Source organism: Polypterus senegalus, chromosome 4 (assembly GCF_016835505.1).
Source record: "Polypterus senegalus isolate Bchr_013 chromosome 4, ASM1683550v1, whole genome shotgun sequence".
NCBI classification, from domain to species: domain Eukaryota; kingdom Metazoa; phylum Chordata; class Cladistia; order Polypteriformes; family Polypteridae; genus Polypterus; species Polypterus senegalus.
The window spans coordinates 236,101,130-236,119,174 of NC_053157.1; the positions used below are offsets into that span (position 1 = coordinate 236,101,130).

Below are 18,045 nucleotides of genomic sequence, written 5' to 3' on the forward strand. Positions count from 1 at the left end.
ATGGTGAGCTGGTCACGTGTCTCATTATTGTTTGGCTGCTAATTAAGGAAAAAGAAACAACTAAGGGGTCCGAGTCAAGTGAATTAAAACAAAGTAATGAGCAGCAAAATCTGGTCACTAATTAAGAAGCCAGTAAGAATGAAACCCTGCCGCCACTGCGGCACTCGAGGCCTGGAGTTCGCCACCCCTGTACTAGCTTGACAACCGTGCGACCAATGGCCTAAAATGGTCTCCTCTCGTGTGTCAGGTTTCTTACGTACCTGTGAGAATTCTCTCGGGGTGAATCTCTCCGGATTGGGTTCCGTGAAAGTCAGCCTTTACTCGGGGATATTTCTGCAGCAACTGTTATCCCTGTAAATTTGCAGCAAGGCCTGGCAGTAATACCTTAGATGCTCCTAAAGAGGCCTCTTCTTGCAGTTCATACAGAGTGATGGCGATTAGTAGGGAGACAAGAAATGCTAGAAGATTCTTTAAATGAGACCTGTTCACCTTAGCACCCTGGCACCATCTATCTATGCATTATATAGTGCCTTTCACCTATCTATCTATCCATCCATATTGTCCCCACAGCTCAAATTCTGTCCTCTCCAATATAAATGTTAGAGTGGCACCTATGGACCACATCTTTGTGAGAAAACATTTGCCACATTCACAACACCAATTTGTCTTCTCTCTCTAAGTATAAATTTGTGTGTGCTGCCAAGGAGAGCTACTTTCTGAGAATTGTTTGCCACATTCAGAACAGAAAACAACGGCTTCTCTTCTTTATGAATGTATCTGTGTCATTGATACCTGGTATGGTCAAGGAATTGTTTGCCACATTCAGAACAAGCACATGTCCTTTCTACAGTACGACCCTGCATTTACAGTTGTGCTTGAAAGTTTGTAAACCCTTTAGAATTTTCTAGATTTCTGCATACATATGACCTAAAACATCATCAGATTTTCACTCAAGTCCTAAAAGTAGATAAAGAGAAACCAGTTAAACAAATGAGACAAAAATATTATACTTGGTCATTTATTGAGGAAAATGTTCGAATATTACATATTTGTGAGTGACAAAAGTATGTGAACCTCTCGGATGATCAGTTAGTTTGAAGGTGAAATTCAATCAATGGGATGCCAATCAGGTGTGAGTGGGCACCCTGAGTCATGTAAAGAACAGGATCTATCAAAGTCTGCTCTTCACAACACATGTTGGTGGAAGTGTATCATGGCACAAACAAAGGAGATTTCTAAGGACCTCACGAAAAGAGTTGTTGATGCTCATCAGGCTGGAAAAGGTTACAAAACCATCTCTGAAGAGTTTGGACTCCACCAATCCACAGTCAGACAGATTGTGTACAAATGGAGGAAATTCAAGACCATTGTGACCCTCCCCAGGAGTGGTCGACCAACAAAGATCACTCCAAGAGCAAGGCACACGTGTAATAGTCGGCGAGGTCACAAAGGACCCCAGGGTAACTTCTAAGCAACTGAAGGCCTCTCTCACATTGGCTAATGTTCATGTTCATGAGTCCACCATCAGATCATCACTGAACAACAATGGTGTGCATGGCAGGGTTGCAAGGAGAAAGCCACTGCTCTCCAAAAAAAACATTGCTGGTCGTCTGCAGTTTGCTAAAGATCACGTGGACAAACCAGAAGGCTATTAGAAGAATGTTTTGTGGATGGATGAGACCAAAATAGAACTTTTTGGTTTAAATGAAAAGCGTTATGTTTGGAGAAAGGAAAACACTGCATTCCAGCATAAGAACCTTATCTCATCTGTGAAACATGGTGGTGGTAGTATCAGGGTTTGGGCCTGTTTTGCTGCATCTGGGCCAGGACGGCTTGCCTTCATTGATGGAACAATGAATTCTGAATTATATCAGAGAATTCTAAAGGAAAATGTCAGGACATCTGTCCATGAACTGAATCTCAAGAGAAGGTGGGTCATGCAGCAAGACAACGACCCTAAGCACACAAGTCGTTCTACCAAAGAATAGTTAAAGAAGAATAAAGTGAATGTTCTGCAATGGCCAAGTCAAAGTCCTGACCTTAATCCAATCGAAATGTTGTGGAAGGACCTGAAGAGAGCAGTTCATGTGAGGAAACCCACCAACATCTCAGAGTTGAAGCTGTTCTGTACGGAGGAATGGGCGAAAATTCCTCCAAGCCGGTGTGCAGGAATGATCAGAAGTTACCGGAAACGTTTAGTTGTAGTTATTGGTGCAAAGGGGGGACACGCCAGATACTTAAAGCAAAGGTTCACATACTTTTGCCACTCACTAATATGTAATATTCGATCATTTTCCTCAATAAATAAATGACCAAGTATAATATTTTTGTCTCATTTGTTTAACTGGTTTCTCTTTATCTACTTTTAGGACTTGAGTGAAAATCTGATGATGTTTTATGTCATATTTATGCAGAAATATAGAAAATTCTAAAGGGTTCACAAACTTTCAAGTGTATAGTGCCTTTCACCTATCTATGTATCCCAGCGCTTCCCGATTCATTTTACCTTCGCACCCCCTGTGACGGACGAGGCCGATTTCGCAACTCCATGGTTTGAGAAGAAGTATGAAAAAATATGAGGTTAATGAAGAAAAACAGATGACCAGTTGAAGCTTTATGAATGATCGATACTTTATTCGCCATCAATAATTGTTTTGTTAAAGCCGTACTCTGTGTATTCCTCCTTCCATTTTCTAATTTTTTCGCGACTAGCTATGATTAAATGAATGGTAAAAAAGTAAGAGCGAAGCGATGGTGACTTATTGAGGCAGGCAGGCGAGAGCACAATAGCACGCGGGCTCGATGTGGTGCGCGTCAAGTCGATCTAAAATGTGCAATCATATTTGAAAATATATATCTTTTCAAGTTCCATTTGGATATAAGTACGTTCTATTTAGTCGACAGAAATATCTTTGGTAGGCATGTAAGTTGAATTTGGTCTTTAAATTTCTATGGTGAAGAAAAATGTATGCAATGATGACTAAATTTAACATACATTCCTACCAAAGATATTTCAGTCGACTAAATAAAACTTACCTACATTTAAAATTTAAATAGAACTTGAACTGATACGGTAGTTCATAATACCCACACAGCACTAAGTGCGCACAAGAGTGGGAGTCACCCGTTTTAACAAGCAGCGTATTGCACTGATACGAAATAGCCTGCCCATTTAATGATTTAGGAATGGATAGATAAATTAAGATTTTGTACAAATAATGTTTTTCTGTTTTCTTCCTCGATGGATTCTGGCACCCCCAGCAACAGTTGCTCGCACCCCAATCGGGAACCACTGATCTATCCATATGTCCCCACAGCTAGCACGGCTCAAATTCTGTCCTCTCCAATATGAATGTTTGAGAGGTACCTATGGACCACATCTTTGTGAGAAAACATTTGCCACATTCCGAACACCAACTTGTCTTCTCTCTAATACAAATCTGAGTGTGCTGCCAAGGGGAGCTACTTTCTGAGAATTGTTTGCCACATTCAGAACATAAAAAAAATGGCTTCCCCTCTGTATGAATGTATCTGTGTCATTGATACCTGTTATGGTCAAGGAATTGTTTGCCACATTCAGAACAAACACCATGACTTTTCTACAGTACAACCTTGCATATCTATCTTTTGGAGACTGCTAGGATCAGGACATTGTCTGCCACACTCTGAACAGCAATACGTTTTTCTTTTCTCGAGTGTGAAATCTTGTGTGGCTCTGAAGAGCATTACTATTAGTGAAGCGTTTGCCACATTTAGAACAGCAATAGGGCTTCTCTGTAGTGTGAGTTCGTATGTGCTGCCGAAGATTGCCACTGTCAGTGAATCCTTTCCCACATTCAGAACACCAGTAAGGTTTCTCTCCAGTGTGGATCCTTCTGTGGGTCTGAAGGTTGCTTATCTGTGAGAATTGTTTTCCACACTCTGGACAACAATGAGGTTTCTCTCCAGTGTGGATTCTCATGTGTCTATTAAGGCCGCTGCTGTAAGAGAACCGCTTGCCACATTCAGAACAGCTGTGAGGTTTTTCTCCAGTGTGAATTCTTCTGTGTTCATAAAGACTGCTGCTGCTGGAATATAGTACACCACATTCAGAACAGGAATAGGGCTTCTCTCCAGTATGAATTCGTGTGTGTGTCTCAAGGGTACTGCTGTTAGAGAATTGTTTGCCACATTCAGAACAGCCATAAGGTTTTTCTCCAGTGTGGACTCTCGTGTGCCTCTGAAGGCTGCTTATATATGAGAATTGTTTGCCACATTCTAAACAGCAATGGGGTTTCTCGCCTGTGTGACTTCGCATGTGTCTATTAAGGCCGCTGCTGTAAGAGAACTGTTTGCCACATTCAGAGCAGGCATATGGCTTCTTTCTTGTGCAAATCAACTTACGATCTTCACAGTCAGGAGTGTTTATGAACATTTTTCTGCATTTTCTGTAGGTCTGCAAGGTCTCTTTGTTCGTTTTATATATTTGTTTTTGATCCGTGTGGACGACTTCTTGCTGTATTAATTTGACAGTATTAAGAGAACTACACTGCAGAGAGGCTGGGGCCAAATTCTCTGACCCTCTTGTTGGTTTCTTTCTCTTCTCTGTGTCCAGTTTATCTTGTAGTCTGCATTGAAGAGAGGGCTGAGCAAATGAAGATGGTGAGAAGTTGTCATTCCCCTGCAAATCTGAAAAAACAAAACCAGTTTAGGTAATTTTGAAATAACAAATAAATAAAATATAAGAAAAGAGATGGGCAGTACACTGGTTGGTGCTGCTGCCCTACAATGAGTTTCCATGATCTCCTGATGGCTGTTTAGGTTCTCCAATTCTCCTCTCTTATTCCAAAGATGTATCTGCTCTGTCAATCACCATCTCTAAACTGGCCTGGAGATGACTAAGTGAGGATTTGTGGGCCAGTGTGCCCGGCAGTGGAATGGCATCCACTCTCAGGCCGATGTCTCCTTTCAAGGCCGCCCACAACCATAAGTTAAGAAAATAGATGGCTGGATTAGAATGGGATCTGACAAGTAGATCTCTTGACGTGTACCCGTGTTCAAGTCCCTCCATGCCCAGAAGTCACTGATGCCCCCTCACTCTTTGGTATTTTCATTGTTCTTACAAAGCCTGGTTATCTTGGTGTTCTTGTCATTTCTATCCAGCTCTGCCTCCTGATCTTTAATAGGACCCTGCAGTGGAGAGGACACCTTTAACAATGGACTCCAAGAGCTTTGTCTTTTTTCCTACATAACCAGTAACATTCAACTCCACTGTGATGCATTGTGAAGGAGATACAAGTCCCAGGAGGTTCTGCTCAAGCTTTATAACGCACTGGTGAGGCCTCATCTGGAGAACTGGGTGCAGTTGGGGACTCCAGGCTACAAAAAGGACATAACAGCACAAGAGAAGGTCCAGAGAAGAGCGACTAGGCTGATTAGAGGGCTACAGGGGATGAACAAAGAGGAATGACAGAAGGAGCTGAGCCTTACGGAGATGAGGAGGTGACCTGACTGAAGTGTTTAAAAATATGAAGGGACTTAGTCCAGTGGATCGAGACGGTGACTTTCAAATGAGTTCATCAAGAACACGGGGGCACAGTTGGAGATTTGTGAAGGGCACAAACATTAGGAAGTTTTTCTTCCCACAGGTCCTGGGTGCAGTTTTGGACTCCAGGATATAAGGACATAGTAGCACAAGAAAAGGTTCAGAGAAGAGCAGCCAGGCTGATTACAGGGCTACAGAGGATGAACAAAGAGGAATGACAGAAGGAGCTGAGACTTTAAAATTAGTTCATCAAGAACACGGGGACGCAGTTGGAGATTTGTTAAGGGCACAAACATTAGGACGTTTTTCTTCCCACAGTGAACCATAGACACTTGGAATAAGCGACCAAGTAGCATGGTGGACAGTAAGACTTAAGGGACTTTCAAAACTCGACTTGAAGTTACTTTAGAAGAAATAAGCGGACAGGACTGGTGAGCTTTCATGGGCTGAATGGCCTGTTCTCATCCAGATTGTTCTCATGTTTTAACATAAAGAATAATACTGAGACGAGCACACCAAAATAAGAGTAAAGCCCAACATTGGGAATGTGTATTCAATAATGAGTGTTCCAGGGATTGTTCCAGAACTTGCCCCCGATAGCAGCTTCACCAGCTTCATCCTGCTTGGGATAAAATGATAAAATGGGTGAAGCCACCTGTTCAGATTAAATCACCTTGCTGCAGTTATGGCCACAGTAGGAGTTTAAAAACATTGATGTGATGTTACTTTAGAAGAATTAAGTGGATGGGAATGGCGAGCTTTGCTGGGCTGAATGGCCTGGTCTTGTGTCAGTTGTTCTAATAAACTAGAGAAGGGCTGGGTGGGCAGCTAAACCACAACAGTGACATTCTAGGACAGGAGTTTAGGTATTTCCTTCTTTAATGTGATTATTTATACGAGTTACCTATGCTAATTCTGCATTTAAAAACTTACATCAGGGTGGCAACTGTGGAGAAGCGTTTAGCACAGCTCCCTCATCGTTACAACCTCCAGGGTTTTAAGGTATGCCTAGTAGTTTTCCACATCAACTTTACAACTTTGTTTCCTCGCATGTCAGCTTAGTTGATATGGTGACTCTAAATTGGCTCGACGTGACACCGATTGTGTGGGTGATGGTCTGGGTGGTCTGCCTCGTGTCTGATGCTGCCAAGATAGCACAGGATCTGGCCTCCTAGATTGCGTTTTGAGAATATTACGGTGCATCACATGTACAGTATCTCACAAAAGTGAGTAGACCCCTGACATTTTTGTAAATATTTGATTCTGTCTTTTCATGGGGCAACACTGAAGATGTGACACAATGCAAAGAAGTTCATGTACAGTTTGTATCACAGTGTATATTTGCTGTCCCCTCTAAATAACTCAACACACAGCCATCAATGTCAAACAACAAAAGTGAGTAAACCCCTAAGTGAAAAATGTCCAAAGTGTGCCCGATTCGCCATTTTCCCTGCCCGCTGTCACGTGACTCGTTTGTGTTACAAGGTCTCAAGTGTGTTAAATCTGCTGTTCTCTCTCTCACACTGGTCACTGGAAGTTCAACATGGCACCTCATGGCAAAAAACTCCCTGAGGATCTGAAAACAAGAGTTGTTTCTCTCCATAAAGATGGCCGAGGCGATAAGAAGATTGGCAACACCCTGAAACTGAGCTGCAGCACGGCGGCCAAGACCACACAGCGACAGGTTTAACAGGACAGGCTCCACTCAGAACAGGCCTCGCCATTGAGTGCCCGTGCTCGGCATCATATCCAGAGGTGGTCTTTTGAAAACAGACGTATGAGTGCTGCCAGCATTGCTGCAGAGGGGGGTCAGCCTGGCAGTGCTCAGACCACACGCCCACCGCATCAAATTGGTCTGCATGGCTGTCGTCCCAGAAGGAAGTCTCTTCTAAAGATGATGCACAAGAAAGACAAGCAGACTAAGGACATGGAGTACTGGAACTGATGAGACCGAGATAAACTGTGGATCAGATGGTGCCAAGTGTGTGTGGTGGCAATCAGGTGAGGAGTACAAAGACAAGTGTGTCTCGCCTACAGTCCAGCATGGTGGTGGGAGTGTCATGGTTTGGGGCGGCATGAGTGCTGCCGGCACTGGGGACCTACAATTCATTGAGGGCACCATGAATGCCAACATGTACTGTGACCTACTAAAGTAGAGCGTGATCCCCTCCTTGGGCCGCAGGGCAGTATGCCAACATGATAACCTCCGAGATAACCACCGTCTTGCTAAAGAAACTGAGGGTAAAGGTGCTGGACTGGCCAAGCATGTCTCCAGACCTAAACCCTGTTGAGCGTCTGTGGGGAAGGTGGAGGAGCACAAGGTCTCTAGCATCCACCAGCTCTGTGATGTCGTCATGGAGGAGAGGCAACCTGTGACGCTCGTGTAAACTCCATGTCCAAGAGAGTTAAGGAAAATAATGGTGGCCACACAAAATATTGACACTTTGGGCACAATTTGGACATTTTTCACTTACGGGTCTACGCACTTTTGTTGTTAGACATTAATGGCTGTGTGTTGAGTTATTTTGAGGGTACAGCAAATTTACACTGTGATACAAGTTGTACACAAACTACTTTACATTGTGTCACATCTTCAGTGTTGTCCCATCAAAAGACAGAATATTTACAAAAATATGAGGGGTCTACTCACTTTGGTGAGATACTGTATGTATTACTGCTCCAAGTGCATAATGGACCAGTGAACCTTCTCCACACACTCTTAACGTGTGTCTAACGAGCACCGTAAGAAAACGGACTGTGGCTGGGACAAACGCTGATGGATGTACAACTTTTCACAACGCACTTTCAGAGTAAACATTTCTCTGTGTGCGAGGATACGAGTCTGTCGACATGACAAGTGAAAGGTGAATCAAATCTACCACGGCCTGTCAAAAAGACGGGACGTCTGCCGATTCTGACTCAGGTAAACTGAACTGCATGGATATCGCAGGTTTTTTGCGCAATGTGTGGCTTAACTGCAGCAGAACTGAGGAAATATTTTTAACAATCTATCATTTGTTTTTTTTTTTCATTTCATTAAGTATCGTTTCCTACAGCACTTAACTACAAAAATCAGAACATTATTATGAAAAGTCATGTGCTGGACACTTTGGATCTTTATTGGCTAGATCAGCTATCACCGAGTGTCTTGCACCACAGCCGTCCGTCTCCCATTCAATCAAACGTGTGCGCTGCTCTCACTTATGACGGCCAACATTCGAGTTTGTGAATGCTCTCTGCTTCATTTACTTTTACCTTTCCCCACATTACTCACTTCTTTCCACGCTCTCAGACGATGGCTGCTCTTCTCCTTCTGTCCCGTTTCCCTCAGTGGCTTTCTCCTCAAACTCCGATTTCAGCTCCAGAGAACTCTGCTGGGTAGCCAGTTGTCCCGCATTACTGAGCCAGGGCTGTAAACCGTAGTGCGACTCTTCACAGATATCTTCCTTGAAAATCTCCCCGCTTTCACGGTTTTGCAGTGGAGGTCTAACGGACACATCTTCCAGTTCCTCGACTTTGATTTCAATGGTCTTCTCCTTGCGCTCCTCCTCTTGAAAAACGGAAGCTCCCCCTTCACAATCCTCCTGTTTCACACACAGACCGTCTGGTGCATCCCGCTCACAGTCCTCCGTTTTAATGTGCACCACCGCCTTTTCAGCCACCCCGTTGTCTCTGTTGGTTGAGGTCATGATCCGTGTTAAACTCTTCTCTCCCCCAAGTGTCTGCCCTTTTCTTCTTCGGTTCACTTCTCGCATAAACATCTCTGGCCTGGAGGCCAATGGACATCACTGCCTGACCATGTGGACTGGGAAAGGGGCTCCCTGTAAAATTAAAAGTGACAGAATTACTTCATAAAGTCGGCAAAAACAGAGAGAGAGACAAGCTGTGCTACCCATCTAAGACAGGTTGAAATCTAAGGAACCAACATTGACTTTGCTGCAGTGCACACGTCTCTGATATATGCCATTTGACATGGGGTTTTTATGATGCACCATCTGTTGGAATGACAAATTCAATGTTTTTATTATAAAGACATCACTGTCTTACAATGTGGGCTGGGAAGGGAGGCTCCCTGTAAAAATAGATGTGATAGAATTACTTTAAAAATAACTTAATTAACTTCCAGCTTTTTTAACCAAATACAAAAAAAAAAAAAACTACCAATGATGTTTTATGCGGGACAAGCTGTGCTGCCTGTCTGAGACCGGCTGAAATCTAAGCAACCAACATTGACCTCGGCGCGGTGCATCATGCAATGCATATGTCTCTGTTACATGCCATTTGACATTGAATGTTTATGATGCACCACCTGTTGGAATGACAAATTCAATGTTTTTATTATAAAGACATCACGGTCTTACAATGTGGGCTGGGAAGGGAGGCTCCCTGTAAACATAGATGTGATAGAATTACTGCATAGAGTCGCCAAAAATAGAGAGAGAGAAACACAGAGAGACGAGCTGTGCTGCCCATCTAAGACAGGTTGAAATCTAAGGAACTAACATTAACCTTGCTGCCGTGCACATGTCTCTGCCTTTCAGGGTTAACTGCCAGCTCTTTTAACCAAATACAAAAAAAAACTACCAATGATATTTTATGTGGGACAAGCTGTGCTGCCTTGTCTAAGACGGGTTGAAATCTGAGTAACTAACATTGAACTCGGCGCAGTGCTTCATGCAATGCATATGTCTCGGTTATATGCCATCTGACATGGGATGTTTATGATGTGCCATCTGTTGGAATGACAAATGCAATGTGTTTTATTATAAAGACATCACTGTCTGACCATGTGGGCTGGGAAGGGATGATCCCTGTAAAAATAAAAGTGACAGAATTACTTTATAAAGTCGGCAAAAATAAAGAGAGAGACAAGCTGTGCTGCCCATCTAAGACAAGTTGAAATCTAAGGAGCCAACATTGACCTCGGGCACAGTGCACATGTCTCTCTTACATGCCATTTGACATGGGATGTTTATGATGCACCATCTGTTGGAATGACAAATGCAATGCATTTGATTATAAAGACATCACGGTCTTACAATGTGGGCTGGGATGGGAGGCTCCCTGTAAAAACAGATGTGATAGAATTACTGCATAAAGTCGCTTAAAATAACTTCTCTGCATTTCAGGGTTAACTTCCAGCTCTTTTAACCAAATACAAAAAAAAAACTACCAATGGTGTTTTATGCGGGACAAGACAGGTTGAAATCCGAGTAACCAACATTGACCTCGGTGCAGTGCATCATGTAATGCATGTGTCTCTCTTATATGCCATCTGACATGGGATGTTTATGATGCGCCACCTGTTGGAATGACAAATGCAATATGTTTTATTATAAAGACATCACTGTCTGACCATGTGGGCTGGGAAGGGATGCTCTCTGTAAAAATAAAAGTGAGAGAATTACTTCATAAAGTCGCCGAAAATAAAGAGAGAGACACACAGAGAGACAAGCTGTGCCACCCATCTAACGGGTTGAAATCTAAGGAACCAGCATTGACCTCGGCGCAGTACTCAAGTCTTTTTTACATGCCATTTGACATGGGGTGTTTATGATGCGCCATCTGTTGGAATGACAAATGCAATGCGTTTTATTATAAAGACATCACTGTCTGACCATGTTGGCTGCAAAGCAGGCTCCCTGTAAAAACAGTTGTGGCAAAATTACTTCATAAAGTCGGCATAAATAGAGAGAGAGAGACAAGCTGTGCTGCCCATCTAAGACAAGTTGAAATCTAAGGAGCCAACATTGACCTCGGCGCAGTGCACACGTCTCTGTTATATGCCATCTGACATGGGATGTTTATGATGCGCCATCTGTTGGAATGATAAATGCGATGCGTTTTATTATAAAGACATCACGGTCTTACAATGTGGGCTGGGAAGGGAGGCTCCTTGTAAAAACAGATGTGACAGAATTACTGGATAAAGTCACCAAAAATAACTTCTCTGCATTTCAGGGTTAACTTCCAGCTCTTTTAACCAAATATAAAACAAGCTACCAACGATATTTTATGTGGGACAAGCTGTGCTGCCCGTCTAAGACCAGAGGAAATCTGAGTAACTAGCATTGACCTCGGCGCAGTGCATCATGCAATGCATATGCCACCTGACATGGGATGCTTAGGATGCACCACCTGTTGGAATGACAAGTTCAAGGCATTTTATTATTCATTCAGGTCAGGTCAGGTCAGGTTGGGGAGCAGCCACTGGCACAGTGGGTTGCTGCTCCCACCACATGATGAAACAGCTTGGGATCCCAGTTGGCAACCAAGGGGGCAGACACACGGTCCAGTCCCACCCTCCACAAATGACCCTCTATCTGCCACTGCCAGATGTTACGTGGATGACCCTTTGGCCTGGTCCAGCCACTCGGATCCCCAACAATGAGGATCCTGCGAGCTGGATCACCCTCGGGGAAATGCGCCACATGGCCGTAGTGCCGTAACTGACGCTCCCTCGCAATGCAGGTCATGTGCCTCATTGGGGACTCCGTGAACAACACAAAGTCAAACCAGTGGGACCCAAGGACTCTCCGAAGAGACACACGTGAAGGAGTCCAGTCTTCATCTCAGGTCATTGGAGAGCGTCCATGTCTCACAAACCGGGAGCACCAGGACTCTAAAGACTTGGACCTTCGTCCTTCTGCAGTGATATCAGGAGCGCCAGTCACCCCTTTTCAGCGACCTCATGACCTCCATGCTCTCCCAATCCATCTACTGACTTCATAGGAAGAGTCACCAGACACATGCTCCAGTCCCACCCTCCATCTGCCACTGCCAGGTGTAACGTGGGCGTCCCCTTGTCCTGGTCCAGCCACTCGGGTACTCAACAATGAAGGTGCTGGCAGCTGGATCAACGCCCTAAGGGAATCACTCCACATGGCCGTAGTGTCACAATTGACGCTCCCTCACAATGCAGGTCATAATGTGCCTCATTCAGGACTCCGTGAGCAACACAAAGTTAAATCAGCGGGACCCAAGGATTCTCTGAAGAGACACAGCACAGCAATTCAAATCCTATTCTGTGATATCATCTACTGTACTTGGAATATTTCTATTGCACTGTTATACTGTATTGAGGATTACTTGTGTTTGCCCTGTGGTTGGTTTCCTGCCTTGCACCCTAGGTTGACTGGGATTGGCTCCAGCAGACCCCCACGTGATATAGCGGTTTGGATAATGGATGGACGGATGGATTACGTGTGTTTTGTTCTATGTATTGTGTTGTATTGACCTCATTTATTTTTTTTTGACACCCACTGCACGTCCAACCTACCTGGAAAGGGGGCTCTTTCTGAACTGCCTTTTCCAAGTTTCCTCCACTTTTTTCCTTGTCTTCTTAGACAGTCAAGGCTTAGGTGTCAAAAGGTAGGGACTGTTAAAGCCCATTGGGGCACTTCTTGTGCAATTTTGGGTTAAAAAAATAACTTGTATTGTACTGAAGGAGCCCAGTCTTCATCTCGGGTCACTGGGTAGCGTCCATGACTCACAAACAGGAAGCACCAGGGGCCTCATGTATAACGCCGTGTGTAGAACTCGCACTATAACATGGCGTCAGCACAAAAGCTGAAATGTGCTTACGCACAGAAAAATCCAGATGCAGGAATCTGTGCGTACTCCAACTTCCACGTGCTTCCGCTACATAAATCCCGATCAGCGTGAAAACTAACGCTCGTGCACGCGAATTATGTATCGCCACAACTCCTCCCAGAATTACGCCTCTTTGAATATGCAAATCAATATAAATCGCCCTTAAGCTCAGCCTTCTGTGAAAAGACAATGGGAAAAGCACGGGGGAAAATAGAAGAATTTCAGCGAATACCAAGTGGAGGCAAAGAAAAAACATCCTATTTGTTCAAATAAACCGTTGGATAATCAACAAAAGGAAGTTGATCGAGTGACATAGCGTGTTGGAGAAACTTGAAAGCTCACGTTCACAAAATCGCACAGTGCCGGAAATAAAAAAGAAGTCACATATCAAAGTCGCTGTGAAAAGAAGAGTTGTAGCCCACATGTCTGAGTGTCATATGAAAGATTATTAAGGTAGAGAGAAAAAAGGCACACGGTGGGGAAAAAGCACGAAATGTCAACTTCAATCTCGACATTTCCACTTTAATCTCGTAGTTTATTTTGTCATTTAGTAGAACATCATAAACTTCATCTTAAAATCGTTTAATTAACCAGTTTCTCAAATCACATATTAATTAAAGTAGCACGTTAAATGATTTGTTTTGTATTTGATCTTCTATGTGCTCTGTGTGTGTGAATCACTACTTGGTTCTTAAACCGGCTCTCTTCCTCCAACTGGACACAGAGTCCATGACATTCGTGATATTACAGCTCTCTGAATAACTAAAATACTGAGATGTATACGTGATGTCATTTTCATGATGATAGGAGTTAAAGCACGTTATTAAACATGGGAACACGGTGGCGCAGTGATTGTTCACGTCTCACACAAGATGCTTTATTTTTAGATAGAATTTCATTTTAGGGTAGTAGGCAGGATCAGACAGTCTGAGTTTCATGTTAGTGGAGATAGACAGACAGACAGACAGACAGACAGACAGATAGATGGATGAAAGGCACTTTATAATCAATAGATAGATAGATAGATAGATAGATAGATAGATAGATAGATAGATAGATAGATAGATAGAACGAACATGCAAACTCTCCTAAATGCAAGGCAGCAGTGCTACCAGAGTGGTGTACAAAAAAAAAAAAAAACGGATTTCAATTTTGACCTTATTTAAAAGCTTTTAATTCTGATTAAAAGATTCAGAAAAGATTCTTAAATATCTTTATGGTATGTGTTTAATTATTCTATCCGTCTATCCTTCCAGTGTCATGCCAGTCTCAGTAAATATACAGTGCAAGGTAGGAACAATACGTGAACTTGCTAGCACTGCGGCGCCGTGTCCTCACATGTTTAATTATTAACAATACAGATTATTTAAATGAAGTTCAAGTTTTATGTGTATAATTTAACAAACATATTTTGCTGCATTTCACCTTAAAAATGATATCGTCATCATATGTAAATACGCGCTTTATAAAGTGGCTCAGGTTGTTCGATATTATAACTGTAGTGTAAGTTTACAGTGAGGTGATTGTCCAAGTCCTAACAGTTCTACAAGAAGCAATTGATTGAGTGAGTTTAGAGTTCTGGGGATGAAACTGTTTCTGAACCGCGAGGTCCGTACAGGAAAGGCTTTAAAACGTTTTGCCGTGGCTGAGACAGCGTGTCCTTAAAGCTTTATACCGATAATTCTCTTTCTAATCAGCTGCTGCTGTGATTCACACTCAGATACAGTGATATAAATACTCCGAGTGGTGCAGTGAGAGGAATATGGAAAAAGATGATCCGCTGTGGCAATTCCTAACAAGAGGAGCTGAAAAAAGAAGAAGAAGAAGAAGAAGTGAGAGTAACAACGCTAAAGCAGTTATGATATTTGTAATACTATGGCTGTTCCCTGGCCCATTATATTGTTACAAGTTAATTACAATCAGATGCATTACACTAATAAACAATATGTGGTTAGTTTCGGTGTATTTATAAAGCCGCGTCAGAAATGTAGTTCTAAGAAATAAAGGGTAACCACACAGGAACAGCAGCACTGCTTTGACGCTGGGTGCCGTCAGTCTGCAAAACTAACGTACGACAAGGTATGAGGTACCGTGGAAAAGTGCGTAGCATTACGCCAAGTGTAGGTTTTATACATCATGATTTGAACGTGGAAACGGGAGTACACGACATTCCTTTATATAGGAGGCCCCAGGACTCTAAAGACTTGGACCTTCGTCCTTTTGCAGATGTCAGGCCCTTTCCAGTGGCCCCATGAAACCCCAATGCTCTCCCAATCCAACTACTGACTTCATAGGAAGAGTCACATGAATGGTAAGTAAACCTCTCAATGACGAGGTCGACACTCTCTCTGCAGACAGACACACTGCTGATGGCCGTGCCCAAGAGGTCATTAAAGGCCTGGCTCTTTGGTTTTTATCAGGACACTCGCAAGCCCAGACACTCAGACTCCTCACTCAGTCTCCCGAGACCCCCGATCAGAGCCTCCATTGACTCTGCGAAGATCACAGCATCGTCAGCAAAGTCAAGATCAATGAGTCTCTTGCTTCACCAAAAGATGCCCCCCACGACCCTGCCCAACACCAAGTCCATGAAAATATTGAACAGAGTAAGAGAAGAACACACTGCCGATGGACCCCAGAATCAACTGAGAGGATCTGCCTCCACTCTGCACAGCACTCCAGGTACCAGTGTACAGGCCGGCCATGATATCCAGCAACCTTGAGAGGATCCGACAAAGTCTTAGAATGTCCCATAGCTTGAGTCAAACGTTTTATGTGAATCGACAAAGGCTGCAGAGAAACTCTGCCGATATCTGCGTTTGTGCTCCATGAGACCCCTCAGTGCCAGGATGCAGTCGATGGTAGGCTTCTTAGGCGTAAAACAAGAGTACTCCAGTCAGACCAATTTAAAGTGAGTACCTACAAACACACACACACACACACACACACTCACACAAAGAAAAGTACCTGTTTGTCTCCATAAGCAGCCTTTGCAGAGGCTGTTCAGCCTCAGTGCAGGCATAACGGGTGTGCGTTATTCTGGTAGATCTCGACTCTGCTGACACACCCCACAAACCGCTACTCACTCCTCCATTTGTTTATCTAACCCTGGCAATGGACTTCATTTTAAAAAGGTCAAAATGTGCTCCATGTAATTTATCTAATAAGGAAGACTAAAGGAGAGAAGAATCAGAACAAAGAAAATGGTCGTTTTCAAATGATAGTTCTGAACTTCTCTGACAATAATAATAATAAGATACCTTTATATAGCACTTTACATACCGAACAGAGAGCCACACAACATCCACCACTAATGAGCAGCATCTATCTGGATGACGTGACGGCAGCCATTTTGAGAGGAGACGAGCGGCAGACTTCCGCGATTCTGTTGCTCCGCTGGACAGCCAATCAGATTGCAGGTTTTTTGCCACCTGCTTTACTCGACTTGAGTCAGATTACTCCTCCCCCTCCCAAACCCTTACGCGTAATCAGGTGTTATCACGGACGTTAAAAAAGAAGGAGTGGAGCTCCGCAGCTGGAATCTATTGTCCATTTCTGCGCCAGTACGCTTACCACACATGAGATGTTAGGGGGTGAAAGACACGGGATGATCAGGGGGGCTAGAATCACTATGCAATTTAAAGCAGGACATCAAGATACACCCTACTCTTTACTAAGGACCACCGAGGGTCGGGGCCTCGGTTTTACGTCTCATCCGAACAGTGTCCCCGTCACTGTCGCTCGCCCCTCCCTTGCTGGCCTCGCCGACACTTCTTCCAAGCACCACCCCCCCACCCCCAAAATATAATGTTTGGCCAGCCGTGGCAAAAGTGTGATTACTCAGTCCTCATTTGTAGCCATTTCCGGTACGTCATCTACTGAAACAGGAAACACAACCAGAAATGAAACTCTAAAGTCTGCACTTTTGTCTGCTCCAAATGCGACAAACGAAAAGTGAAGCGCGAGTCTGCACTCCCGTGCTGGACTGACTGCTAATAACCGAGATGGCGGCCCACCTCTGCAATCTTCCAGCAGCAGCAGTAAGTAGCCTGTGATCGATCGTTAATTTAATGTTTTTTCTTGCATATTAATTTTCATGAATTTCTATTCAGCTCAATAACACGGTCAAAGCCTCCTACAATATGAACAGAATTTCCTTCGCTTTTATTTAATGTGAGACGTGAAAGGGCAGCTGGAATTATCCGAAAATCGACGTGAGAGCGTAGCTCTTACCCCGTAACCCGTAAGGTGAAGCATCACAAGCTACAATCACCGGTAAAGAAGAATCAAACTGAACGAGTAGGCTCTCTGAACACAGCAGCTTCTTAGTAGCGTCCGAGGCACACTGCACTCTGTCAGTCCACAGCCATTTTCCCGTCACCCGTCCTGCTCCACGTTTTTCTTCCTTTCCTGTCTTGTTGTCTCCCACCCGCACCCGAGTCTCTTGTTACTCACCAACACTCCTTCTCGTCGTTTTTGCATTTTTTTTCTCGCTTTTGTCTCCACAGTGCAGGCGCAACTCTCGTATAGCAGTCGGAACGGCCTGAGGGCGGAAATAAACAAAGAAAGACAAAACGAGTCAACAGAGAGCGACACGAGCGAAATAAGATGACGAAGTAATGTCAAGACGCTAAACACTGCCATCTAACGGGCGGAGGGAGGATTATTCATACAAATTTCGATTATCTATTCACAAGACCCGTGTCTTGATAAATTACTGCAGTTTAACTTAATTTTGGCCCAGCAAGCGATTGGCATAGTGCCCAGCACGGGTTCCAGTCTTACAACTGATGTTGCCTGGTTAAGCTCCGAGCCCCTATGATCCTAATTTGGATTTAGTGCATCCGAGAATTGTGATGATAATCATAATGCGCTCAATAACTAACTTCTACATCCTCTACGAAATTAAATCCAACTCCCTAACCGCA

The 18,045-nt window shown here is 43.7% G+C and overlaps 1 protein-coding gene across 1 annotated transcript in view; it reads right to left on the reverse strand.

Annotated features, from left to right (window-relative positions):
- LOC120528908 overlaps positions 1–17,660 on the reverse strand; it is a 76,300-nt gene extending 58,640 nt beyond the window's left edge. The window contains exons 1-3 of the mRNA XM_039752982.1: positions 17,573–17,660; positions 8,799–9,345; positions 3,651–4,668 (exon numbers count right to left, since the gene is read on the reverse strand). Coding sequence (XP_039608916.1) covers positions 3,651–4,668; positions 8,799–9,285 — 1,505 coding nt within the window. The 5' untranslated portion in view covers positions 9,286–9,345; positions 17,573–17,660. The remainder of the gene's footprint in view (positions 1–3,650; positions 4,669–8,798; positions 9,346–17,572) is intronic.
- Between the last annotated feature and the right edge of the window lie 385 nt (positions 17,661–18,045).